This window comes from Syngnathus scovelli, chromosome 9 (assembly GCF_024217435.2).
Source record: "Syngnathus scovelli strain Florida chromosome 9, RoL_Ssco_1.2, whole genome shotgun sequence".
NCBI classification, from domain to species: Eukaryota; Metazoa; Chordata; class Actinopteri; order Syngnathiformes; family Syngnathidae; genus Syngnathus; species Syngnathus scovelli.
This window is the reverse complement of record NC_090855.1, coordinates 3,808,969-3,835,016: the sequence shown is the minus strand read 5'-3', so window position 1 is coordinate 3,835,016 and position 26,048 is coordinate 3,808,969. Positions and strand designations below refer to the sequence as shown.

The following is a 26,048-nucleotide window of genomic DNA, read 5'->3' as shown; positions in this document are numbered from 1 at the left end:
CATATAGGACAGAGAGACGCTTTCCCACCGTCTGGAATGTAGGTCATCAGCATGGAAGTACAGTTGATCCGGTCTTCACCAGTTCCTTCTACAGGTAATAGTGTCATCACTCAAATTTAGGTAGGGTTAAAGTTCAAAATAACAAACTGTCACCTGTTTGTAAATTTAGTTGCTGTCCCAGGTATCTGTTTAATTATTGATCAAAATAGCACCAGTTTCATGATTTATTTATTTATTACCCACTAGAGTAAAAATAGGCTATGTTCACACCCCATAGATTGAAATGAGATTATAACTCAACAGTGGCATTTGTTGTCTTTGAAGGCGTCTCAATTTATCAAATGGACATACTGATAAGAAAGATAATCTTTGTCCTGATGCGTCCCCCCTCATTAGTTTGTGGAAAAAATAGGAACATATTTTTACTTCTTATTTTTACTTCCCGATTCCCACAACAGCTGTCACCATATGATCTGGTGATCACTTAGGTCGGGATTTTAGCTTTGGTTCTGGTCGGGGTTTGAGCTTTGGTTCTGCTCGCTTCCGTGGGAACAGTCTCTCTCTCTCTCTCTCTCTCTCTCTCTCTCTCTCTCTCTCTCTCTCTCTCTCTCTCTCTCTCTCTCTCTCTCTCTCTTTCTCTCTCTCGCCCCCCCCAACTCGGAAGCAGCCACTGTGCGATCGCTCGCTTCTTATGGGTGTTCCTCTCCACGCTCTATATCCACGCAATTTCCCTTCCTAGTTCGACATTATTCTCACGGTGCCACTTTGAGAAGAACTCGTGATAAGTTTGTATAACCCACCCACCCGCTTGCACTTTTTTTTTTTTTTTTTTTTTTTTGGGCGGAATAATGAATTGAGGGCAAATGTGGCAGGAATGGTTGACGGCAGGAGCGCGCCGCGTCCTGCTCCCGTGTGTTGGGAACGGTTTAAAGCAGCTCCGCCTTCGCTTTTGACCATGTTGGTCTCTCCTTGGAGTTTTTAATTAAACGCAAACAGGAGTCAATGAGCAACCAGGAGCTTGGAGGAGCAATGGCATCGAAGGAGAAGTTATACGAGCTATGGATGTTGTACTACAATAAGGTAAAGGACGTCACACCTGACGGGGACACCTGTTGTTGTCGTCTTTGCTAGTGCTGCTGCAATTTATATGCTAATATTTAACATGTTACATGTTACAAGGGTTACTTTTTGTCCTCAGGTGCGCTTTGGCTCGTGCTTTTGACAGACGGTTGTAAGCGGAAGTAACTCCACTGTTTGGACGTTAGCTTCCCCATTTAAATATTTATTAATATGCTCTATCAGTTGACTGTTTTTGTGAGAAGTTGAAGTAGTTTAAAGCACAACTCGAGTAATATTCTGGTACCAACTTGACCCAGTGTGTGGTACCTGACCTGTGACGCAGGTGTAACCCCCCCCCCCCAAACTGTCTACTTCCTGCTTCTTGTTGCCACGCCCCCCAGTGTCACGTGTCTCTCAGGTAGACATAGTGAATGTTTTATTACTAAGGCAAATAAATAACGAAGTCAGTTTATTAGGTACACAATACATACACAATAATTTTTTTACAAGGTCTGTTTAAACTGAAGCAATAATTTAACATTGTGTTTAAGATTCAGTGGGCTTGGGCCTGACAGTTTTGAGGTTTGAAATTTGAATATTTTACCTGTTTTTTTGTGGGGGCTGCCTTCCTCCCACATTTTATATATTTATTTATATATTGGTGCAGAGGCGGATCTATTCTGGTGGGATACAGGGTCGCATGCCACCCCAAAAAATAAAACTGAAAAAAAATCTATTTGCCGGCTCACCTTTAATAAGAATCTGGATTGTGCTAGTTTTTCATGGTTCAATTAAAATCTATTGCATATAAAAGTGAAATAAAAATGGATCGAAAAAAAATGTTTCAAAAATATTCACGAAAATTAAATGCAACCAACCATACTTTGAGACACACCTTTCTAAATTGTCCACACAAATACTTAATGTGAATGGTTGTTTGTCCCTGCCATTAGCTAGCAACCAGTCTCAAGGGTACCTCACCTTTTGCTTTATGTCATCTGGGAGAGGCTGCAGCTCCCTTAATTGAGCCATGCACTATGAAAATGGATGGATAGATAATTCTAGTTGGAGTTTATAGTAGTGTAGACCTGCACTGCATCACAATGTCATAATATTTAGCTTATAAGTTACATAGACAGCTAAAATAGTTCTCAGGATGATGTCACAGCAAACTACATGCAAAATAATAATCCTTGTTTAATTTCTATCATCGCTAGCGTTTCTCAGGTGGGAAAAGTACGTCCCACATGTGACCCAATTCGTTCTTTAATCCGACCCTCCTCGTATTTACAGGATATTAGATAATATTTGTTGCATTCATTTTGCATTTTCTCCCGAGAATTGGTTAATAGAAAATTGAATTGTATTAATTTCATTTTTAATTTAATTAATTTGAATTTTTTTCTTTTTATTTTAATCTCGTTTTTAATGAGTGCTATATTATCCATCTATTTTCTTAACCAATTATCTATTATATTCATAAAATTACAAAGTATTAGTAAAATAAGTGTGCATTGTTTGAATGAAATAATTGAATTTTCAATTTTAAGACAATTATTTATAGTTAATTAATGATCATGAATTATTATCATTATTATTATTATCAAAATTAATTTATTTGCACATTTTTACACAGGCATTTTCACTTTTTTCTTTCTTAGCTAATATTCTATTTCAAGTCTTTACAGACAAATTTATTTTTGATGACACACTTTATGTTTACAGTTCATTCATTCATGCATTCCACATTTGTATGCGCATTCAACAGGAAACAATTAAATCCAAAACCAGATCTGGAACTGTTGAAATGAGTTGCCGGTTTCGTGACATGTCTTTGTGTGCAATAGCCGAGAGTGACAGAATTAGAATATCGCAATATTTGCTGTTTTGGAGGACGAGTGCATGCAAGCTTAAAAACGTGATCCCATCTAAATCTCGTTGAACGTGTCTGCTCACGTTAAAGTTCCGCTTGGATAAATCGGAGCAAAAGTATACTGATTTTATTATTGTTTACCATTCAAGATGACTTTCCATTTGTAAGGTTGTCATAAATGTGTTTCTAGGCGAGCGAGATAAAATTATTTTGCAATCACGACATGTCTTTTCTTGACGAGGAACGACAAATTGCCTCTGGATGATATTATTATTTAATGTTTTGGCAATCTGTTTCAATGCCCGAGGACAGAAGGAAAACAAGATGAGACTTTATGCCCGGTTATGATTAAGTGGGGCAGCGGCTCCTTGTTTCTTATCGCAACAGCTCTATCCGAAAGTCTTACTTTGTTGACAAGGACGACGTTTTGCCATATACAAGGACATTTGTTGTTGCCAACCTCTGTGAAATTTTCACTGGATTTAAAAGCAGATTTGGCATACAAGATTCAAGAAACATTTGCCAAGAGCATATGATTTTTTTTTTTTTTTAATTTACTTTACAATTGAGGATAAAGTACCACATTCCATTCCCATTGTAACACGGGAGTACCAATTCTCCGTCGACCAATTAAGAGACACCCGAGTGTCCGGCTCCACCCAACTTTTGCTTGACCTCTCACATAGGCGCCCCCTTCAAATAAACACCTCAGTCTTTGCAGTTGAGTCAATAAATAACTACTTGAAGAAACTAAATCTATCGTACGAGGGTGGGCAATTTTACAATGAAGGGTTTTTTTTTTCTTTGCTCTTTTCTGACTGAATGGAAAAGAATTGTGAGGTGAAAGGCCGCCGAGCCACTTGAAAGAACAATCACGTTCCTAAAGACTTTCAGTGCCATTGTGTGGTCATGTCCTGCGTACGTGTGTCCGAACATAAGCCACAATTTAATTACGTTTGAAAGACAATATTTGAGTGAGGTGAATTAGCATAGATGATTCCATTAAAAGACCCCAGTTGCATTCAAAGGCCTTTTGTTTTGACAGTAAATATGACTTTTGACCTAGAACCCTGTTTTGGATAACACACCCAGACAGATTATAACAGATCTCACTGTTGTTGTCCATAATCCTTCAGGTTATCCTGGAAAGAATAAAAATAAAAGACAGTATTGTTAATCCAAACAAGTTATTCAAAGTCTCATCGCCTTCCTCCAGTATATTTTCTGTTGGAAGAAAAAGTTGCTCTGCCTTGTGTATGATGAAGGAACTTCCTCTGATTGTGCAACACATCACATACCTCCTTTTTTAAGATCAACTTAAGTTCACAGATGAGATAAAACAGATATACAATAATGGATCATCTTAATAATAAACCTGCAGTTGAGTTTTGCCTTGTTTTTGTAGCATAGCATAGCAAATTTGGCAGCTAAACTTTCTAATCCCAATTTCAAAGTTTATGCATGTTTAGCAGAGACGAAGTTAGCTACCAAAATAGAGGCATCAACTAAAATAAAAATGATTGGCTGCCTGAATGTGTTTTGCCTGCATAGCCAATGTATTGCACAGTGTTTGTTGCCATGCCCTATTACGTAGTGTTCACATTTTTTCTTGCCCGGGCTGGCAAACAAGTTTTCTATTTGCACTTTTTATTTACTTGTGTGTGCAGTCAAATGTGGTATTATTTGATTATCTACATATTTATTATTTAATAATTTTCTCCAGTTTTGCTTCTGGGATCAAACTGTTGCCATCATTATAAATTAATTTGTTAACTGTACATGCAAATATCATAAAAAAAATCTTAAAATAATAAATGTAACCCTTTCGATACCACAAAAACAATAGAGTAAAGTCTTATATCATCAGTCATGTACTCTGTCCTTTTCATAGAACGACTAATATTAGTGCTGCACTGATGAGTTGATAAAGTTTTGAATCTTGAATAGGCAGGACACGCCCCCGCTGCAATATGATTGGCTGATTTCAAAGAGGCAAGGAAAACAGCAAATTTCTTTTCCCGCATGACAATTTTCCAAACAGAAATGAAGAAAACATCTTTCAGCCTGGACTTAATCATAAGGTTTCAGCCTTTCAGACATAGCACGTAATTATCTCCTGATTATTGGCCTCAGTAGTTGCGAGGGACTAATTAAAGTGAGCAACATGACATCCTGGCTCTGTTCAGCTTAGTCGAACCCTCCTCCAACATTGACCTGGATTGTGATAAGGGAACCAGTTAAACTTGCACCACACATACCGACATTTCCCGTTTGTGGTTCAATTATCCAATAGAATTTTATTTATTGCAATTAAAAAAAAATCTATCCATGCCATCAATTTATAGTGACAAGCTGGATTTTTTTTTTCCATTAGATGATAGAAGGGTTAATATAATAATGTGTCGGTGTGCTGTTTAATTTTTTTAATCGGCTTACTAAAGGTTAGGAAACACTGGATCAGAAAAAACAAGCGCAGCTCACATGACTCTTGTGGTTTCTGCACTTTTTACCAGCACGAGGGCCAACAAGCAGGACAGTCAATGTGCTCTTTGCTGCCACTAAGGCAGGGAGACGAAGCCAAGCTGAATGTCAAGCAGCAGCTGCATGTCTGGAGTTGACACATCTCGTTGGGCGTGGAAAAGTTGCCGTGTTTTGGATGTGACACATTACTAGTCGCTGTGGCAAAGTGCTGATTTTTACAAAATGTAGCGTCTACTTTTTTTTTAAATTAATCATGGCTACAAAGTACTTCCCCTGCTTTTACTTTTTATCAGCAAACATTTCCGTTCTGTAATCTGATTTTGTATTCTGCAGAAGTGTTACAGAAATGTCGAGGAACATGAAAAAGAGTATTGAGACACGATTTCCAAAAACATTTTAAAATCTATCCTTGTTCTTCATCTCTTTGTAAAATGACCTTGAGTGACCTGAAAGGCGCTTCTAAATTAAATGTATTATTATTATCATATGTTTTAGTGTGACTTTTGAAGAGGAGCCAAATTTCTTATTTTCTCCAAAATTATTTTGCAGCATGACTGCAAAATTTGATCTGCAAAATGGATGAAGAATTTATTTCTGCACAATATTTGATTAAAATATACATTTTTATCACAATTTTAAGATTTAATCACATATCAAGTATCTAAGAGAAAAAAATAGCTTCACCTGAAACAGCTGAGTCAGCATGTTAATGCATTTCTGAAACATGCATCAGTGAACTCTTTAGTTTTTTTTTTTTTTATAACGCGTGCTCTTGCAAATGTTTCACTTAATTAACATAAATAAACTCCCACAGCCTTTTTATTTTTTTTATTTACTTCAACCTTCCCCGTGTTTGCTCACAACACACAGAAGAGGAAGGGGTTTGCTATGTACGAAGGAAACAAGTTAAAGTGGCATGTCATTTCCTGCTTGATGTTGGGACATTATAAACAAGCTAGTTCGAGTGCTTGCTGTGGGAAAAAAAAATGAGTTGCCCAGTTGTGGACCGCCATCGGCACATCTGAAACCGGGGTCGCCGGGTTCTGACCTCTCATGCTTAGACCCATGAAAGATGGACTGGCTTATAAGTCCATGCCAGCTGGTAATGTAAATGCCGCTTGAGATGCTTCCTTGCTATCAGAAGCTTTATGCATACTCAGCTAATCTCAATTTATTGTTTATTCTATCATACAGCACTTCCCAAAAAAAAAAAAATGTTGGATTATGTGTCACTATTTTGACACCTTGCTCGTAAATAATAATTGAGAATTCTGCTGAAAGGGTTTGACCCACAATCGTGACCTAAAAGACATTGTGTTCTTGATATGAGTGGAAGATAAAGAAGGTAATGTGAGGGTTGAAGACAGGAAGGATGTGGTTTACAAAAAAATATTAAAACAATATTCTGGCTAAATATCATCTATTTAAAACTTCAAATAACTCTAATATTTGTATAAATTTATGTTGTGTGGTTCACTCTAAAATAATCAAATATTTTTATTTTTCTATGTCTAATTGTGTTCATTATTTTGTTTGTTTGAACATCCTAGTTTAAAAAAAAAAAGATGGCTCATGCTATTCTACTCTTTGAGTTAAATCTCTTTGCAACATCCTGTTACAAAAATCAGGTTGTGACGTTGACAAGAGACACAATGTGCCACTTTGTAAAGATTTTTTTTTTTCTAAACGGGTGGACAACTTTGATGTACTATATTTTGTTATACTTTCACTTTTGTCACAGAATTTTATTTGCTGATGTCACATTTTATTGCTAATCCAACCCATTTTATTTTATTGATTGGCTTGGAGAATTTATACGCTTTTATTGCCTTACAATGAGGCATCCAAGTTTACGAGAGAATTCCTATGTACTTAACGCTTAAACTTTATTATCAGATTATATTTACATTGTTACATAATGTTGCCATGCACAGTTAAAATTAGCTGACATTTCCTGTTCATAATATTTGTGTAATGTCAATTATACAGTTGGACTAGCTTGCTTATAACTTCCCCACCTGCCACAATGTTATTAATATAAAACTCTGAAGTTCTACACACGGCTAAGAATGTTCACTCCCACAACGGCGCAAACGCCCATTTCTTACAAACGACTTTAAGCGTTCAGGGCAGAAACTTTCGCTTTTTGAGATTGCGCAAGTTGTCATTAGTTTGTACTTTATTCCATTTACCTTCTCTCCCGCCCCTTCTAGAAAGATGTGGCCTATCTGCAGCAGTGGCTGGAGGCATTTGTGGCGTCCTTTGAAAGGCTCATTGACGTCCACTCGCTCGAGCCTCGGAGGTAAGAATCTTTGTTCCATCTACCCATCCCACAAACCAGATTGAACTTTGACCTCTTGCAAGGATACCTTTGTGACAAGTTTATTTTACACTTAAACACTGTCTCTCTCTCTATCTCCAGGCTGGAGGAGTGCACCTCTGAGGTGCCCCTGCTTCCCAGGGAGGTCCTGGTGTTCCTCAGCACGCAGCTTTTGCAAAGTGCGCCGCACCTCGCAGACAGCCATGAGCACAGCATCAACGCCCCCCATCCTCTCCTTCTCATCAAGTTTTTCATCATCATCTGCAGGTTAGTCTACTACGCATGGATGGTGTCTTCAGTATTTACCACCCCACCTAATTTAATTTAATTTAATTTAATTTAATTTAATTTAATTTAATTTAATTTAATTTTTATTTATTTTATTTTATTTTATTCTTTATTTTTCTAATTATCGACTTAAGGGAAGCTGGCAAATTACAGTTATTTTATTTCTCCTGACATTGCGACATAAATTGTGCAAAGAGACCGCAAGCCTTCATCAGGAAGTTCTCCCTTTCATTCTGCGTGTATACTGTGTTCTTTACCATAGATGGCCATTTTACAGTGGTTCACCTTCCTAATTCTGCTTTTCTCTCAATTTCCAGAAACATGGAGAACATGGAGCCAGAGAAGACTCCCTGTTTTGTTTTTGAATCCATAAAGCTTTTGAATTATTGTCTACACCAGGTACGTAATTTATAAACTGAACAGAAATATGAACACCAAGGTAGCTTTGTCCATTTGTGTCATTGCATTCTTCACGTTCATCAGATAAAAAATGGAGAAGGGGAGCAGTCGACACTGCAGTCGGTCGTGTATTACGGACTCGTGCTGTGGGAGAGCGTCTTTGACCCTTATCAGACGTGGAGGAGACGGCTGGCGGGGTGAGCTTATATTCTGCGGGTGGAATGTATTGACCAAAAACTCCACGAGGTTCGCCATATTATACTTCAACCGTAGGAGATGTGTAATCTTGTCAGAGTGCCTCTTGACGTCAAGCCTCAGTAGAATGGTATTTTCTTGGCATGAGTAAAAGGGCCTGACTTGTTACAGGGAGGAGGTGAGCCTGCTGGAAAGGAACAAGTACAAATTCTCTCCATTGCCTCTGCCAGAAGAGCTGACAGCTCTCTTCCACGGTGAGAAGCTCGACCTTTGCCCTCTGATCTTCATCATTTTATTGCAGCAGAATGTGTTTTTCTGGACACTGCTTTTTTTCTTCAATATTTAAAATGTAGTGGTTCCAACGAGGAGCCTTGAGGAACGCCAGATTCCCTTAAATAGCTACTGTTTGACGTTTTTTTTTTTATCATCTCTATTTAAACTTACATATTTGATGTTTACAGAATATCTGCAGGACAGTGAGACAATACCAGAGCTTCTCACACTCAGGCTGGTTCATCTCCAGGGAGCCATCATTAGTGGAGCCAAGGTCTGCCACCATATTTTCTATATCCCCATAATCAGAGGTTATTATTGTCTGGGAATGTGATTACCGTGGATCATATCGGATTATGTATCTTTCCAGAAAAATGGTCTCCTCGCTGTCACCTCTCATGCCGTGGAAGACGTCTTCTCCGTGCTGCAAACTTGGTGTTGTCTGGATTCCAATCGCTCGAAGAACACATCGCTCCCTCGGCTGACCTTACGGTGCCTGAGGGCGATGATCCACCTGCTGCATTTTAGCAGCCCGTCGGAGCGGCAAGTGGACATCAAGACCATACTCCAAAGGTTCTTCCAGCTCCTCAACTGGAACCATCCACTGAGCAATGAACAGCAAGACAGGCAGAACTCCGAGGAACGCCTGATCTCGCTCCAGAGTCTGATGCTGAGTAAGTCGAGGGAATCCACGCCGAGGTCAAATGGATCGACGTGACGGTGAATCTCACGTTGTGTTTTTAGCCGAAGTACCTGAGATCCTGCAGTGTTCGGACCGGCCCGCCCTCCAGGCCGTCTTCCTGAACAACAACTGCTTCGAGCACATCCTCAGGCTCATACAGAACAGCAAGGTGAGCCGCGGGCCATCTCCAATATGCCCGTCAGCTTTTAATTCATGACTAGTCTGCACAGATTTCCTAAATTATTCTCCCTGATTTTTTTTGCCTGATTGCTGTCTGACTTCCCTCAGCGGTGTGTGACTTGAATATTAAAAAAAAAAAATCAGCATTTTGAAATTGTACCATGTGTATGTCCGGTAGCTCTTTCAGAGCAACAGGCCGAAGAGTGAGTGTGACCTCACCACAAGTTTACTCACAGAGGTCAAAGAGGACCAGGTACTCCCCCCCCACCCCCCCCAAAAAAAATCCTTTGGTGTTGAAATTGATCTGTCAGCAGGAAACTCAGCCTTTCTCTCCACGTGTTCACAGCTATCAGTTGTCGAAAGCGGAAACTTGAGACAGGAAGGCAGGTAGCATGATGTGATAAGTAGCGCTCGGGGTGAAACTTATCTTTTACACACATATCCTGAGAACAAAATTTCACTTTAATATAGTAAGGTTACTCACTGAAGATAAAGAAACATCCTGACCCATGCATTTTTTTTCAAGCAGTAAAAAAAAGGGAGCTAATATAGTGGAAGAATTTGGAAAACCGGTAGAAAACTTTATTACTGACATCATTCAAAATTAGCAGGCACTTTGCTCTGACGTCTTGCGCAATGATCCTTGATAGTTTGGAGGGGAATGGTAGAAAAATGTTATAGGCAGTGAGCTGAAGAAGATCTCAACCTTTGACCCTAGTTATATTTATTTATTTATATTTTTTATTTATATATTTTTTAATTGATATATTTTTTTTATTTATATATATATATTTTTATGTATTATATATATGTGTGTACAAGTGAAATAAGCTAGCTAGATTTGTTTGGAAAAAAAAATCAATAAATCTTTATGTGATGTAATTTTTGATGGAAAGAGCGAGCTGATGTGTTTCAAAGTTGGAGGCTGAATTCCCTGTTGATGACACTGGACTAGTTTTGACTAGTGCATGAGATGGTGGTTAATGCATGGCTCTTACTTTCTCGGCTGCTAATTTGGTAGCACCAAAAAAAAAGGTCCTCTCAAGTGTGCTGGGATTGGCTGTCACCTATCTTAATTGTCTGGCTTACTTTTCCCCTGGTTGCCTCTCATAATCCTGGTGTGGAGAAAAAAAACTCTCCTCCTTTCCTCCCTCTTCTACTTCAATCCCGTTCTTTCTTACTTTTGAACTTGTTGCACCCGACATGATGAAGCACGTTGTTGACGTAGGTGCTGGAGCGAGGCTCAGACAGCATCACGGTGCATGCTCTTGGAGTCCTGACAGCCATCATGAGTAACTCCCCCACTGCCAAGGTTTGGACTTCATAACTCGTTCACGAAAATAATCTACACCAATGCATAGCTAATACTATGTATACATAATGGAATTAAAATCGACATCAGAATCGACATACATTAGGGTTGCGCAATTAATTGAATTCAAATTGACATCAGAATTTAGTTGAATATAATTGCAATTAGCTTCCAATTTGCAATTTATGATAATGCAAATAAATCTCCGGATTTATCAATTCAAATTTTTGAAATCAATTCTGATTTCTAACTTGATGATGTCGCACTTGTTTGAATTGCATTTTAAATTGCAATAGTATTAAGGGTGACTCAGCAATATTTTTTTTGTTTTAAACTTGTACAATATTCACACTATATTATCGTGACGTTTTCACTGAAATAGTCCGAGCTTCTTCATTCACGTATTCCAATTGGCCTTTTTGGAAGCGTGCCAATTTTGCAATTCTCCCGAGTCGCTTTAGAGTCTCTATTTCGGTTTCATCCCGCAGGAGATTTTCAAGGAGAGGATCGGCTACTCCCAGCTCTTCGACGTGCTCAAGAGTCAAGGTCGGCCTACCAAAAGGTTGCTGCAGGAGCTGATGAACATGGTGAAAAGCGTTTTCCTCTCATTATCCGCTCCCCGCCTACAGCGAGAAATCCATTTTCTCTCACAAATGACCTTTTTTTAAACGGCGTCATGTGGCCCTCGTCGCGATCTCTTCCTCATTATGAGCCACTCGTGTTTGTTCCTTTCCAGGCAGTTGAGGGCGAGTATGCCCACGCACATCACTTGGGCATTAGTAACGACCAACCTCTACTGTTGCTTCTACATTGGCTTCCCGAGCTGCACGGCCACCGGGAGCTCCAACTTCTGGTGGCGCAATGGCTAGCCACCGTTTGCGGCGGCTCGCTAGCTTGCCGGACGGTGGCCGTGGAAGCCGGCATGGTGGGAGCCATCTTGGAGGTGCTCTCGCAGCCGCAGCATTTGGACAGGCAGTGTACGGATGCCATGCTGGGCCTCCTGCAGGACTTGGGTTCACTTTGCTTGAAACCCGAGGAGCTGAGAAGCCTCCTGAAATTGTTAAAGTTGGACCAGGAGAACGGAACGCATCCCTTCTGCACTCGCATCATCCAAGTGCTGTCAGCGATGGCGGCTCGAGAAGGTCGTGATAGCGCCTTGCAGTACTTTGATCTCACACCCCCTATGGCGGGTATCATGGTGCCCACGGTCCAACGATGGTCAGGCAGCAGCTTTGCATTTCATGCTTGGCTCCGCCTCAATATGGACTTCCCCCATTCCCATCCGTTAGACGACGACAAACCCGCCGCTAGCTTAGTCACGGAAAGTCAACATGACATGGGAAAAGGACCTCGCAGAAAGCAGCTATACAGGTAGAAAGGGCGGGGCCGGCATGAGAAATGACTTTTGTATGATTTTTAAAGCTCTTGTCTTCTATGAAGTTTCTTCACAGCTAGCGGGACTGGACTGGAAGCCTTTTTCACAATGGAGGGCGTGCTGGTGGTGGCTGTTTGCACTAAGAAGGATTACATGGCTGTCGCATTGCCGGAACTCCCACTCGCTGACTCACGCTGGGTGAGTAAAGCGACGGCCTCTCCCAGAACATGTGGGAAAATATAAAAAAAATAATAATTTAAGACTAGGCTGTGGTCTGGATGTTTGACTTTCAAGTTGGGACGGGATGGTAATCAATCAATTAAACTAGACTGCCCTAAAAAAGCAGTATCTGTCAGTGACCACTAGAGGCGCTGTTGATTAGTTTTTTTTGGTCTAAAGATGGAAATAGTAGTTGAAAACTTTTATTTTCAGCATTCAGTCGCCATCGTCCACGTTCAAGGCCGTCGTCCTTTTGGTCACAACCTGGTCAACATCTTCATTGATGGAGAGTTGTCCAAAACATCTCAAATTCGCTTTCCATCCTTGAGTGAGGTTAGTTACATTTGTTTACCGAATTAAAATAAATATGCTATTAGCTCAATCAAAAATATTTTTTTCTATTTATCTTCCTTGAAGCCTTTCACTTCCTGCTGCATCGGCTCCGCCGGCAACCGGACTACCACCACCACAACCTCACCTAATCTCCCTACAACCTTGTCCTCCGCCCAGTCTCCGGAATTCTCCTTTCCCGCCAACAACCCCTCCTTAATCCGCTCGCAATCCTTTCCAGCCAACTTCGCAGGGGGCCGCTGGGGCTCTCTAAACGACTGCACGGTTCAAACCATTCCGGCGGGTTTGCAAGACACAGAATGGGGAACCCCATCTTCTCTGGATGGACTCCTGGGCACGGCTTTTATTTGCCACGAACCTCTGCAGCAGAGCCAAACAAGAGCGCTGTACGCTGCAGGTAAACCACATTGGTTTAATACAAAATGGCGGATGTCGGTAAACCTGTTGCTTTCTATCACAGGTCCAAATCATGTGCCCTTATTCAAAGCGGATGGCGAGTTATCTGATCTTAATGGCAAGCTGGTGCTCTACTACACTCCTCAGGTAACCACCCGGAAAAGGTTGTGAAGTTTTATAAATTTTATAATGAATTGCTCATGTCAATGTTTCAGGCATTTAAGAGCCAAATATGTTTGGATTTGGCTCCTAATCATCAACATGATGGCCGGCTAACGGGACACAGAGTCATCAACTGGGACATTAAGGTTAGAAAATATATTAAATTAAATTGCTGTGGATTTGGTTCTCAGTCTGGACGTGATTCTCCTGCAGGATGCCATCAATGTGGTTGGTGGAATGGGCGTCTTGCTGCCTCTCCTTGAGCAAGTTTGTGAAGAAGAGCAGGTGTCCAACGGCGCTCAAGAGATCTCAGAGCTACTCGGGCCAGAATCGACATCTTCACGAAGTCCGGCCGCCATGCTGCTGCCGCTCAAGTCTTCAGGTCACATTTTGTTTTCTCTGGTAGTAACTAGGTTAATGTTGACTTGATAATAATCATTGTAGGTAAGATTCCTTTTTTTTTTTTTTTTATTCCAGAGGCGAGACTTGAGAGGAACAGCATCGCGGCGTTTTTGCTGATGATGAAGAACATGATCCGTCGTCATCCTGTCAATCAGGAAGGTCTGCTGCAGTGCCACGGGCCAAGCATCATGGGAGCCATGCTAAGCAAAGTAAAATCTGAGAAAATGATGAAGTGTTTTTTTTTTTTATCGGTGGAGCCAGATGACCAAAAACATCCATATTTCTCCTCTCTTCAGGTTCCAGGCTCTATGATGGACATGAATGTTTTGGTCGCATGTCGGCTGCTACTGGATCAGGTTCTCAACGAGGGGAACGGTCCACTTCTGCAACAGTTGTACCAACACCTGCTCTTTGATTTCCGCCTTTGGACCAGGAGCCATTTTGCTGTCTGCCACGGTGAGGCAGCTTTTGATGCTTTCAAATGTATAAATAAATATAAATTAGGGTTATTTATTGATTTCTAATTGTCATATCGAGCTAATGTAATTTTGTTTTCCAAGATCACGTCCAGTACATCTCATCTGTAATACACAAAGGGAAACAGCGCTTGAAGAGAAAATATGGTGTTCAATATATTCTGGATACCATTCGCACTTACTACAGGTGAATTTTGATTTGCTTCCAGAAGGGGGCTGTGGTGAATATCAAATGTGGATAATTGAGTTTACAGTTCTTCCATGTCTCTTACACAGCACGGAGAAAGATGACGGCTGTCTCTATGACGAGAAGCAGATGATCCAGACGTCTCTGTTTGCCTTGCTCAAAGACTTCCTCAGGTCTCCGACGGCTGAGGAGCTCCACAGTGTCCTGGCTTATGTTCTGACTGCGGGAGATGAGCAGCAGGTACTGCAAAAAAAAAAGTAGTGGTAGTAGTAGTTCACATACTATGAGTCACATTTATTTTTGGAGTCACATTTATTTTATTTTATTTTATTTTATTTTTATTTTCTCAGGTGATAAAGGCCCTGGATGTGTTGTATGAGCTTTTGCGGAGCAGCCCTCCTCGTGAACACGTCCAAGCTGTTCTGCTGGAGTGGGGAGTGGAACAACTTTATAGTCTTCTTCTCAACCCGAGCTTTGGAGACCGAGCCAGAGAGATGGTCTTCAGGGTCAGAGTCATTATCTTTCTTTTATTTTTTTTTATCTCTTCGTAACTCATTGAAAGCGTACAATGCGTCCGCAGGTTTTATACAAAATCCTGAAGAGCGAGCGTGTGTCCGAGCGGAACAAGCAGCGGCTGAAACTTAAGGACTTCGGCTATCTCGGCCTGGTGTTTTTCCTTGAAGACATTCCCGTAACCATGACGACTGTGAGATGTCTGTACGAGCAGGTCCTTGCGACAGGTGGGAGACCTTTAAACCTTTGACTAGGTGAATTTAGTAGATATGGTCATTTTAATCCTAATCCAAAAAAAATATATTGTGATGCCTCTTGTCAGACCCAAGTCCTAACTTCAGAGACCTCCTGGCTGTGGTGTGTCTATCCCACCGAGCAGACCTGGCAGTCCGCCTGGACATTTGTCGCAAGGTGAGTCGGATCTTCCGCCATCAGTTTTTATCTGCCGTTCTGAATCATCTTCATGTTCCCCGTTTTTCCAGCTCTTCCATCTCATCTACCTCAGCGAGGATTACGTGAAGCATCTCGCCAAGCAGCCCGGTTGGCAGGATGTTCTCACCAAGCTTTACGTGAAGGAATCCTTCGAGTCCTTCGCCGCCAACATCTCGAACTCCACCGAGCAAAAGTTCCGCCCTCCTTTGAATAGAGACCAGAGTCTTCTCATAGAGGACGCACGTAGCGGCATCTTCCTGAACTACGGCACCTCCCAGGAGGAGGACGAGGAGGAAGAGGAGGACGGCGTCCAACGAGATATCTCCGAGGAATATTTATCTGTATCGCCGCCTGGTGGATTGAGCGGCCAGCTGAAGAGTTTCAAGTCATTCGATTCCACAGACCAAGAGAGTCACTCGTCCTCGCTCTCCAATTCCTTGGCGGTGGATATCGCTTCATTTCGCCTGGATGAAGAAGGGAGAGATTACCAGCCTTTCTCCCCGTATGGAACGTCTCCGCCGTTTGATTTGGAACTAGGTAGCATGGGAGAGGTCACCCCAGCTGGTAGCCTCACCAACACGCCTTCCCCTCTGGAGTACAGCAAACCCTTTCCACCGTTGAGACCTAGGAAAAGCTCCAGTCTGTCCAACGTTCTGGACCACGCCAGCTACGGGACGGACCCTCCCACCGCTGACAGCATCTCCAACACGTCCAATCTACAGGTTTGGATACTGACACTCCATCTCAGGAGGCTTCAATGTCTGATTGTTGCTTGATTTTTAGCAGACGCCAGAAGAGGAGCTCTGCAACTTGCTCACCAATATTATCTTCTCCGTGCTTTGGAGCGGTAGCGGGGCGGACGGGCCCGAGGATGCTGTCTGGAGAGAAAGGGGCCAGGTGTTTTCGGTTCTCACCAAACTGGGTTCCTCATGCCAATTGGTGCGGCCGCCCGATGACATCAAACGCAGGTTAGCTTCTCTCAGTAAATCTTTTATTTTATTTTTTTTTGGTGACATCATGTGTTACTGTGTGCAACAGTCTTCTGGAGATGATGCTGGAATCATCTTTATCTGACCTGAGGGATGCCCAGGGAGTGTTCCTCCCTTTCTGTCCCAGCCTGGTGAGGCTCCTCAGGTTGCTGCAGGACTTCCTGTTTTCCGAGGGGACCGACAATCATACGCTCTGGAGTGAGAAGGTACATCCCGACGTCCAGTTGAACTTGACTCCGTGGTTTGGAATGAGGTCTACGTTTTTACGTATCACAGATCTTTGAAGGGGTGGTGAACCTACTGGACAAGTTGCAGGCCTGGCACTGCACCCCCGGAAGCCCCTGCAGCACGGAACTGAAGGAGATGTCCCAAATCGGCCTACGTATCATCACCGGTTATATCCGACAGCAGCAGTCACAGGTGGGTAACGTGAAGATACCAGAAAGCAGACCTTCTATGGGTTTGCCTTCAAAGACATTCCTTTTGCGTGAAAGGGGAGCTCCTCTCTGAGTTATGAGCGCTGCTGCCGTCGATGTCGTAGGACCGAGCGAGCGGTTATAAATGAACTAACCGCAAGGCCTTTGATCACATGACTTGTTGGTCGGAACACTCATCTGCAGAGTAGAGCAACTCCCACAAAGCCATTGATGAAAATGAATCAATTTAATTGTGCTGTGGAGTCAGCATCTATTCCGTTCAATTTATGCGCTGCTTAATTTAAAAATAAATCTGTGTGATTTAATCGCATTGATAATATTTTTTTTTCTCCCGCGATGAGTGAACGCCAAGTCAGGGACTCGTTTTGTGTTTGTATTATCCTCCTGATAACTGCAGTATATCTGAAATATTGCTCATAAGAGTTCGTGTAAAATATTCTAGTACTTTAAAATATGTATTTAAATAAGTTGAATTTTTTGTTGACACTTTTACACTCCCCAAAACGTCAAGAAAGCAGTCAAATTTGTGGTTGCACTTTAAAGTGGTGTAAATTATTTTTGTTACTTTATTTAACTACGTGTGGTCACAATTTAATAAAGTAATTTAATTTAAATAAATGTTCTTTAGATTTCAAACTGGCTTATGATGTGATGCATATGGTTAATAGACACTGACAAAGAATTTTTAAATAAATAAATAAAAAAAAGTCATGCAATGTAATCATTGATTGAAATGAAATTAAAAAGTCCTCATGTCTTCATAGGTGTGCGTGATGGCCTTCGTGAAGCTCCACAGCCTGCTGCAGACTGTCTTATGTCTCAGCTGGGAGGAGGTCTGCTTCCTACTGGGCCGCATCGGCGCCCCCTTGTGGCCAGACCAAGAGGCGACGGACATCAACAACACTGAGCATGCGGAGATGTTCACCCAGGTGGTCCCGGTGGTGCGAGCCCTCCTGGACCAACACGCTGACCCAGTTACGGTCCAACAGCTGCTCCCGAGTCTGCCCATCACCAACGGTAGCACCACGTTTGCCCAGGACCTCAAGGCTTACTGCCACACGCTGGAGTGGCAGAGTTTTTACCAGCAGCAGGTCAGCAGTTTGATCATAAATAAATAAATATATCAATTCCAATCCCGGTTCTTCACATTCGTGCAGGTTCAGCCCACAATGGAGCAGTACGAGCTGGACACTTTTGGGCGGAGTCATGACATCATGTCCAATTTCTGGAATTCCTGTTTCGATGACCTCATGAGTACGGCCTTCAAACGAGACAAAGACAGATCGGAGAGCAAAGTCAAGTTCCAGGTAGCGGCAACGTGAAGGGATCTCATCTATAACCGTGACATTTGACCTCATTTGACACCGATGTGTGCCATAACAGGAAATCATCGTCGACCCCTACCTGAAACGGGTTCGAAGTGAGAACGGACGCTACGTCAGCTGGCAAAAGCAAAGCTCCAACCAGCAGGGGGTGGTGTGGCAACACTGGAAGGCTCTTCGAAGGCTCCTCACCAGCGAGAGAGCGGTGTGGGCCAAGAAGTACGACTTCCTCTCAGCCAATGTTATTTTTATTCACTTTACCCAAACATGCTTTACATTCCATCTAAAAGTGTGCTTTGCCGCTTTCCTCGGGAATCTATTTATGCCTCAAAGCAATCTCCGACTAACTTCTACCACCTTCACTGCCCTCTTTGTTATTTTCAGTCAGCTTTATTTTTCCATATGTTCTGCAGAAATCAGCCGGAGGTTAAGTGGATACTATCCAGCGCGGAGACGTATTCCAAAATGCGCCTCAAACTTGTTCCTAACCATCTTTATGATCCCCACACCGAGGCCAGCGCGCAGAGGGACAACATGGGTGCGTCACACGATGGGCCGTCACGCATTTGGCTCCAAATACAAACTACAAAAATGATGTCATTTGTTTTCCAGGAGCGGACAGTCCACGTTCCGAGCCTCTCCCATTGGCCGTGGCCAAAGAAGCCAAAGTGAGCGACATGGAGGACGACCAGTTAGGAGAAGAGGATCTTGTTATTTTGGATAACAAGTGAGAGAAAAAATTAATTGAAAAGCACAATATCTAATTCAAATCTAACGTCGGTACTTTTGCGTGTAGCGTGGAGGTCGAAAATGAGAACCAAAAAGAAAAGCTGGTTTTATCCGAAGACTGTGAACTCATCACCATCGTCGCCAAGGTTCCCGGCCGATTAGAAGTTACCACGCACCACCTTTACTTCTACGACGCCAGCGTTGAGAAAGAAGAAACTGAGGAAGGTGATCAATCTCCACAAACCAAAGTCATATTTTAAATAGGAAACAACGCGATTCCAATGAATCCGTTCCAGACGGCAAACAATATTTTTTTTTTTTTGGGCCATATCCAGGAATTGGGTTCGACTTCAAGCGACCTCTATCTCAGCTTCGCGAGGTCCATCTGAGACGCTATAACCTCCGTCGTTCTGCACTGGAGCTCTTCTTCATTGACCAGGCTCACTACTTCATCAACTTCAAGAAGAAGGTGATGCTTATCTCATTGAAAGCCAATTTTAATTCTCCTAACAGCGTCTTTATCTTTGTCCTTCTTAGTTGCGCAATAAAGTGTATTTAAGGATTCTGGGACTGCGCCCTCCTAACCTTTTCTACTTTGGATCCCGATCACCCCAAGAGTTGCTCAAAGCATCGGGCCTGACGCAGGTGCTAATTTGTTTTTTTTTGCTCAATGCCTCTCACCTCATAGCTGATCTGTTTCTTCCATATTCACAGAAATGGGTCTGCAGGGAAATATCCAATTTTGAATATTTAATGCAACTCAACACCATCGCCGGGCGCACTTACAATGACCTTTCGCAATATCCTGTGGTGAGACCACACGCACGCACACACGAGATGAGAGATAGCCTAAGCCCGCGAATGACGTCCATGTTGTCTTTTCTCAGTTCCCTTGGATCCTCTGCGACTACACCTCTCCGATTCTAGATCTGGAAGACCCGTCCGTTTTCCGAGACTTATCCAAACCCGTCGGCGTGGTCAACCCTCGCCATGCACAGGCGGTTAATGAGAGGTACGTTTTTGCCACAAACCGGATTTTGCAATTCGGGACTTCACGTTGATGTTTCCCGCCAGGTACGAAAGCTTTGAGGACCCGACGGGCACGGTCAATAAATTCCACTACGGCACGCACTACTCCAACGCGGCAGGCGTCATGCACTACATGATCCGCATGGAGCCCTTCACCACGCTGCACATCCAGCTGCAGAGCGGCAGGTAGGAATGGCGCCAAATCACACCTTTCCTCCAACCAGCTCTAATCCGTCGTGGTCAACCGCGTTTTAGGTTCGACTGCGCAGATCGGCAGTTCCACTCGGTGCCGGCAGCCTGGCAAGCTCGCAGCCCGGCTGATGTCAAGGAGCTCATCCCGGAGTTCTTCTACTTCCCGGAATTCCTGCAGAACATGAATGGTGAGCTTCTGAGTCACATTTTTTGACATAAATTCCATATTTGTCATCTCGTTGCAGGCTTCGACCTGGGATCCTTGCAGATGTCTCAGGAGCCAGTGGAGGACGTTTTGTTGCCTCGCTGGGCCGCTTCGAGGGAAGACTTTATCAGAAAGCACCGGGAAGCTCTGGTGAGATGTTGTGAGATCTTGGCCCCCCTCCTCAGCCATCTCATCCAAAACCATTCATCCATTTATTTGATTTCAGGAAAGTGAGCACGTATCGTGTCATCTGCATGAATGGATCGACCTGATCTTCGGCTACAAGCAGAGAGGCGAAGAGGCGGTGAAAGCCCTCAATGTTTACTACTACTGCACCTATGAAGGTATGACAACTATGAATATTTTTGTCATTGCTGCCAACTACTAACGGGATTTATTTTTTTCCTCAGGTGCTGTAGATTTGGATGCCATTGCCGATGAGACGGAACGCAAAGCACTAGAAGGCATCATTAGCGAATTTGGACAAACACCCTGCCAACTGCTCAAGGTGTGACTTTCGAATCAGATCATAAATTCACTTCTTTTTTTTTTTTACAATGAATTGAGGTCCAATCATATTGTGAGTGAAAAGCTACATTTTCATTTGCAAACAGGAACCTCATCCACCACGAATGTCAGCCGCAAATGTTTCAAGGCGGCAGTCTCGCCTGGACACTCTGCCAGTTAACATCTTTGATCACCTCAATAAGCTCCGCTCATTTGTGGAGGTAAGATTGAGCTGTGGGCTACTAAATTGAATTGATTATTTTATTTATTTATTTATTTATTTATTTATTTATTTATTTTAATTTTATTATTATTATCATTATTGTTATTATTATTATTATTATTGTTTTTTTAAGGGTCTAAACATGAGCAAAAAAAAAAAAAAGGGCCTGTGGAGGTTTTGTTGCTGTCTATTTTTTGTGGGACAAACAGTATTTCTTCTTTGGATAAATATTTTGAGTCTACCAATAAATAGAAAAATAGAAACTTGACAGATTTTATAATCATTCACAGGTGGTGAGCGATGGCATCCCCCTGGTCCAGGCGGTCGTACCAAAGAACCAGAATCGGTCCTCCATCATCCATGGCTCTGATATACTGGTACCATTTTGCTAAAATAGGCTAAAAGATAAAACTGCTACTCTTTTATTTATGTATTTATTTATTATTATTTTTTTTTTAAATCCTGTTTTTGTGTCTCCAGGTGACAGTGAGTTCAAGTGGCTTGATAGGAACTCACAGCTGGCTGCCTTATGACAAGAACATCGCCAACTACTTCACCTTCGCCAAGGATCCGACAGTTACTAATCCCAAGTGAGTCCATGTTGTTGTTTTTTTATATCCTGTACATATAATAATTGGGAAAAAAAATACCCAGAACGTCTAATTGTGTTATATGATTATTCTATATCACACATAAACCTCATAAATAACTGTAAAGTAAATAATCAAAAACTTTTAAGACCGTCAATGAAGATGGAGAACATCTGCTTGTTGTTTTTCCCGTGAGGAAACATCTGGGATGTTTCAAAGCCAATTGACCTTGAACATGAATAACAAATCCACATTCCATAAAAACTCAAACAATGCGCTTCGGAGCCATTTGGACATGTCATTTTCCTGAAGTGACATATTTAATGCGCTCATAATAATCACTTTCAGGCTGCAGCTCTCATGCACGCTCTGTCTGGTAATTTTCAGGACACAACGTTTTCTAGGCGGACCTTTCTCACCCGGAGTGGAGCTCAGCGCTCAGATTTTGGTGGTGTCCAACGATGGACGGCTGCTGTTTAGTGGAGGACACTGGGACTGCAGTTTGCGGGTCACCCAGCTGGGCAAAGGCAAGCTGGTGGGCAGGATCTGCCGGCACATCGGTAAGTCTGTGGACACTTCATTAGGCACACCTGCACATATAAAAAATTAAAAATAAATTAATTAAAAAAATATTTTTTTTTAAATATATTTTTTATTTTTTTAAAATAAATTAATAATAAATAAATATATATATATTTTTTTAATAATTCTTTTATTTTATTTTTTTTTTTTTTAAATATATATATTTTAAAATAATCTGGTGATTTTTTTTTTTTTTTTTTTTAAATCCAAAGATGTTGTTACATGCCTGGCTCTGGATCTGTGTGGCATCTACCTCATCTCTGGCTCGAGGGACACGTCCTGTATGGTGTGGCAGGTTCTTCAGCAGGTAAGGAAAAAAAAAAAGGTTAAACTTGTTGATGCATCCAGAGAAGATAAAGGATCCTCATGTGAAACTCACTTTTAGGGCGGCCTCTCCAGCACGCTGTCTCCTCGGCCCGTTCAGGTGCTGTGTGGACATGACCAGGAGGTCACGTGTGTGGCCATCAGCACAGAACTGGACATGGCTGTCTCGGGGTCAAAGGTCTCGAAATAGTTTCCACACAGCTCACACATTTCTCAAGTCGTGTGATTTCTCAAACGTTTTTTCCGATTGCTGACCGGCAGGACGGGACGGTGATCGTGCACACGATCAGACGCGGCCACTACCTGAGGACCTTGAGGCCTCCGGGTGAGCCCTCCTACATCTCCAAGCTCCAAGTAGGCATGGAGGGCCACGTGGTGGTGCAGACCTCCAGGGGTGAGCCAGCCAATACTACAAAGGTATGTAGACACGGCACACTTTGTTTAATGTCAAGTGTCAAATTATTTGTTCTCTACCGGCGCTGATTCAATCCAGGGCTCGGACTCCATGCATGTTTACTCCATCAATGGCTGCCTGTTGTCTTCCATCAAAATGGAGGAGCAAGTGTGCGCTCTCCATTTGGTGTCTGAATACATCATCCTGGGCACCATGCAGGGCGGACTCCACATCCTCCAGCTGTGCAGGTACAGTATAAATTTCTCAACTCGAAAGATTCAGACATCATTCTGGAAACTTGGAAGCTTAGTTGGGGGAATTTATGAAATGATTGGATTTCCATTTCAATTAATCAGTCTGACATCTCGCGTGTTGTCTGGCTCTCTTCTATTGAATAATAAAGTTTTCCCTCCCTTGATTGTGGTTATAATTAGCGTCATATATTTTCAAAATTCAAATTGTTTGGAGCTGTAATCAACATGAATGATGAATAAAATAAACATACTTCTTTATGATTGAAAGCAAACTCCCTTAAGTCATTTTAGGTCTTAATGGATTCCACCTGGATTTTCCATGTCTGCATTTTGTAATTGATTTATTGGTTTAAAAAAAAAAAAAAAAAGCATTATGTTTACTGATTTGGATGAGTCTGTTTGTCCACATGCTGATTTTTTTTTTTTTTTTTTTTTTTTTTTTCAGTCTGAAAGCCGCTGTGCCGCCCTTGGCCTTGAAAGTCCCAGTGAGGAGCGTCTTTGTTACCAAAGAGACCAGCCACATCCTGGTGGGCCTCGAAGACGGGAAGTTGATAGTAGTGGGGGCGGGAAAGCCGGAGGAGGTGAGAACCAGGACATGAAGTACTTGTTAGATGTGAGAGCTGTGAAGAAAAAGGGGGGGGGGGGGGGGGGGGGGGTGCTCAGTTATGCAAAGTGAATGAAAAAAGATTTTTTTTTTCTCGCATGATAATAGCCGCTGTCTGCTTCCGCATGTCAAAAAATGTTCCGGTCCAGCCTAACGTTGACTTTTGGTGTCGTCAGGTTCGTCCAGGACAATTCTCCCGCCGATTATGGGGATCCACTCGCCGCATCTCTCTGGTGTCGGCAGGCGAGACGGAATACAACCCGGCCACCGAGAGCGTCGGCAAATGAGAGCGATTCTCCACCCACACGCTTATTATGGCTTTCTTTTCACAAGCCTGGGAACTTCTGAGACCAACGGAACACTCAGCACTTTTTTTTTTTTCCTCCTTTGTTTTTGTTTTCTAATCCGGGAAGAATTTTGTATTTGATGGTGGACTAGAGTCTGTTTTTAATCAGCATCGTTCCAAAGAGTGGCCTTGTTTTTGAAGAGACAGTAAAGCTTGGTGTTTAAGCTTGAAAACTACTGTCAGACTGTACAAACATTTCAGGAATGAGATACACACAAACATGTACACACCACTTTTTTTTTTTTTTTTTTTCCAGTTGCTGTGCCAATGCTTCTTAAAAACTCCTGCAAACTTGAAAACCTTTCGAGAGCTGCTTCATGCAATACCGGACGGGGAATGTCGCCTAGCAAATAACCCTTTGCTGTGTCTAAAACTGTAATACTGTTACATTTGAAGCACAAAATTGCTTTTATGGTCAAGATAGTTTTTGTCGTTGATGTTGATTGTCATGTTGATGAATGTGGCTCTTTTTTTTTTTTAAACCCCAATATGCACTGTTATTTCAGGATGACTTCATTTGACCTTCTTGAAATTTTATTTTAAGATATCGGGTACTCGCGAAGGTTACCGATACCAGCCACTGATACTTCAATCAAAAATCTGACAGTTTGACACATCAGTGAATCTTTATTCAAAAAAAAAAAATGCCTTTGCTCATATTTAAATACAATTTTATAAATCAAAAACTACAATTATGGGTACTCAATATCATCGAGTACTTAAATCATTTTGATCTGGATGAAAAATTCAAAACTTAAGAGAAGGTCAAATCAGGTTTACTTGTAAAGAAAATACAAAATTCTCCATTTTTTTTGTCATATTAGACCTCCAACCCAAAATGTGCCTTTTTAAAGTCACTTTTAACATGTAAACACTGATTGCAATCATCCGTCCCAGCTCACCATCTGCCTCTGCTATTAACACACAATGCATGACTCACATATCCACAAAATTCTTTTTAATGACGTGAAGTCAAGTGTTGGCTTCCATAGCGCTGTTTAGAAAACATCTGAAACCCGAGTGAGCGCTTCAGAGAAATTCTTGCGCTGCGGTTGGAACGCGCTCGTTGTTATGCGGCGTCATGACAAATCAGCCAACTGTTTGGGTCAATGTGAGGAAAAAAAAAAAAAGCATTTGGAAGAACTCTTTAAGCCCCCTGTCCTAAAAAAGTGGATCGTTTGTATAAACGTGTAAAAAAAAAAAATGCAATTTCCGAATGTAACATTTCCCCTTGCTATGCATTCATCCTAAAAGTTTCCTCTGGGTTTATTGTAAATACACATTGTACATTTTAACTTAATGCTTTGGACCAGCACTGCCTTCAATTTGAACTAGATTTCTATTCTGCCTTTGTATAATTTTTTTTTTTGTGACTGTTGAAAAATACATTTGAATATACTTTTCTAAGACTCCAATTAGCTTTTTCTTGGTAATTCGACTAAATTATTCCTGCCTACATTGACCTTTAATTTCATTTTAATAGGGCCTGCAGCTCCAGTTTTGATCCCATCTCCCTCCCGTCTTCCCTTATCACCAAAGACGATGACTCTCGTGCGAAGGGAGGAAGCGGCCGCACCAACGCAGAGCCTCCTCTGGCCTTGCATGCGTTTGTGATGTGAAGCCCGTCGCAGTTGAAAAGGTCACCAGTCATCCCATTTTACTTGAGGAGGACACTTTGATCTCCTGGTGGGCCGAACATCCTGTCGGCCTCCCCGTAAACACCCCCGGGGTACAATTGAGTGTGTG

General features: G+C 42.0%; 1 protein-coding gene across 2 annotated transcripts; it reads left to right on the top strand.

Moving 5' to 3' along the window:
* Positions 1-657: 657 nt before the first annotated feature.
* nbeal2 (neurobeachin-like 2) lies at positions 658-25,705 on the top strand. Of its 2 annotated transcripts, none has more exons than XM_049729506.1 (55): positions 658-1,080; positions 7,627-7,715; positions 7,836-8,000; positions 8,339-8,420; positions 8,505-8,617; positions 8,787-8,869; positions 9,077-9,162; positions 9,259-9,562; positions 9,633-9,739; positions 9,929-10,003; positions 10,979-11,062; positions 11,551-11,649; positions 11,799-12,433; positions 12,503-12,635; positions 12,870-12,989; positions 13,074-13,404; positions 13,468-13,550; positions 13,619-13,711; positions 13,779-13,947; positions 14,043-14,176; positions 14,264-14,423; positions 14,528-14,630; positions 14,720-14,870; positions 14,981-15,136; positions 15,211-15,370; positions 15,466-15,554; positions 15,626-16,297; positions 16,362-16,543; positions 16,614-16,770; positions 16,841-16,984; positions 17,766-18,092; positions 18,159-18,308; positions 18,385-18,542; positions 18,737-18,861; positions 18,936-19,050; positions 19,120-19,277; positions 19,388-19,521; positions 19,590-19,697; positions 19,767-19,862; positions 19,940-20,064; positions 20,127-20,267; positions 20,337-20,461; positions 20,519-20,628; positions 20,705-20,822; positions 20,889-20,986; positions 21,093-21,206; positions 21,499-21,585; positions 21,689-21,798; positions 22,186-22,358; positions 22,593-22,687; positions 22,766-22,882; positions 22,966-23,121; positions 23,198-23,346; positions 23,798-23,933; positions 24,133-25,705. In XM_049729506.1, exons 1-55 carry the CDS (start codon positions 1,003-1,005, stop codon positions 24,241-24,243), a joined length of 8,373 nt encoding a protein of 2,790 aa, XP_049585463.1. In that variant the 5' UTR covers positions 658-1,002; the 3' UTR covers positions 24,244-25,705. The 2 variants fall into 2 exon arrangements, with proteins under 2 accessions (XP_049585463.1, XP_049585462.1); XM_049729505.1 differs by having other exon boundaries at positions 16,359-16,543.
* The last annotated feature ends 343 nt before the right edge of the window (positions 25,706-26,048 follow it).

Bases quoted from the DNA above. Each gene is read 5' to 3' on its own strand.
- nbeal2 (XM_049729505.1), top strand. From the start codon at position 1,003: ATGAGCAACCAGGAGCTTGGAGGAGCAATGGCATCGAAGGAGAAGTTA. The intron at 13,948-14,042 runs GTCACATTTTGT...TTTTTATTCCAG, and splicing joins GCTGCCGCTCAAGTCTTCAG to AGGCGAGACTTGAGAGGAAC. The intron at 16,298-16,358 runs GTTTGGATACTG...CTTGATTTTTAG, and splicing joins CCAACACGTCCAATCTACAG to CAGACGCCAGAAGAGGAGCT.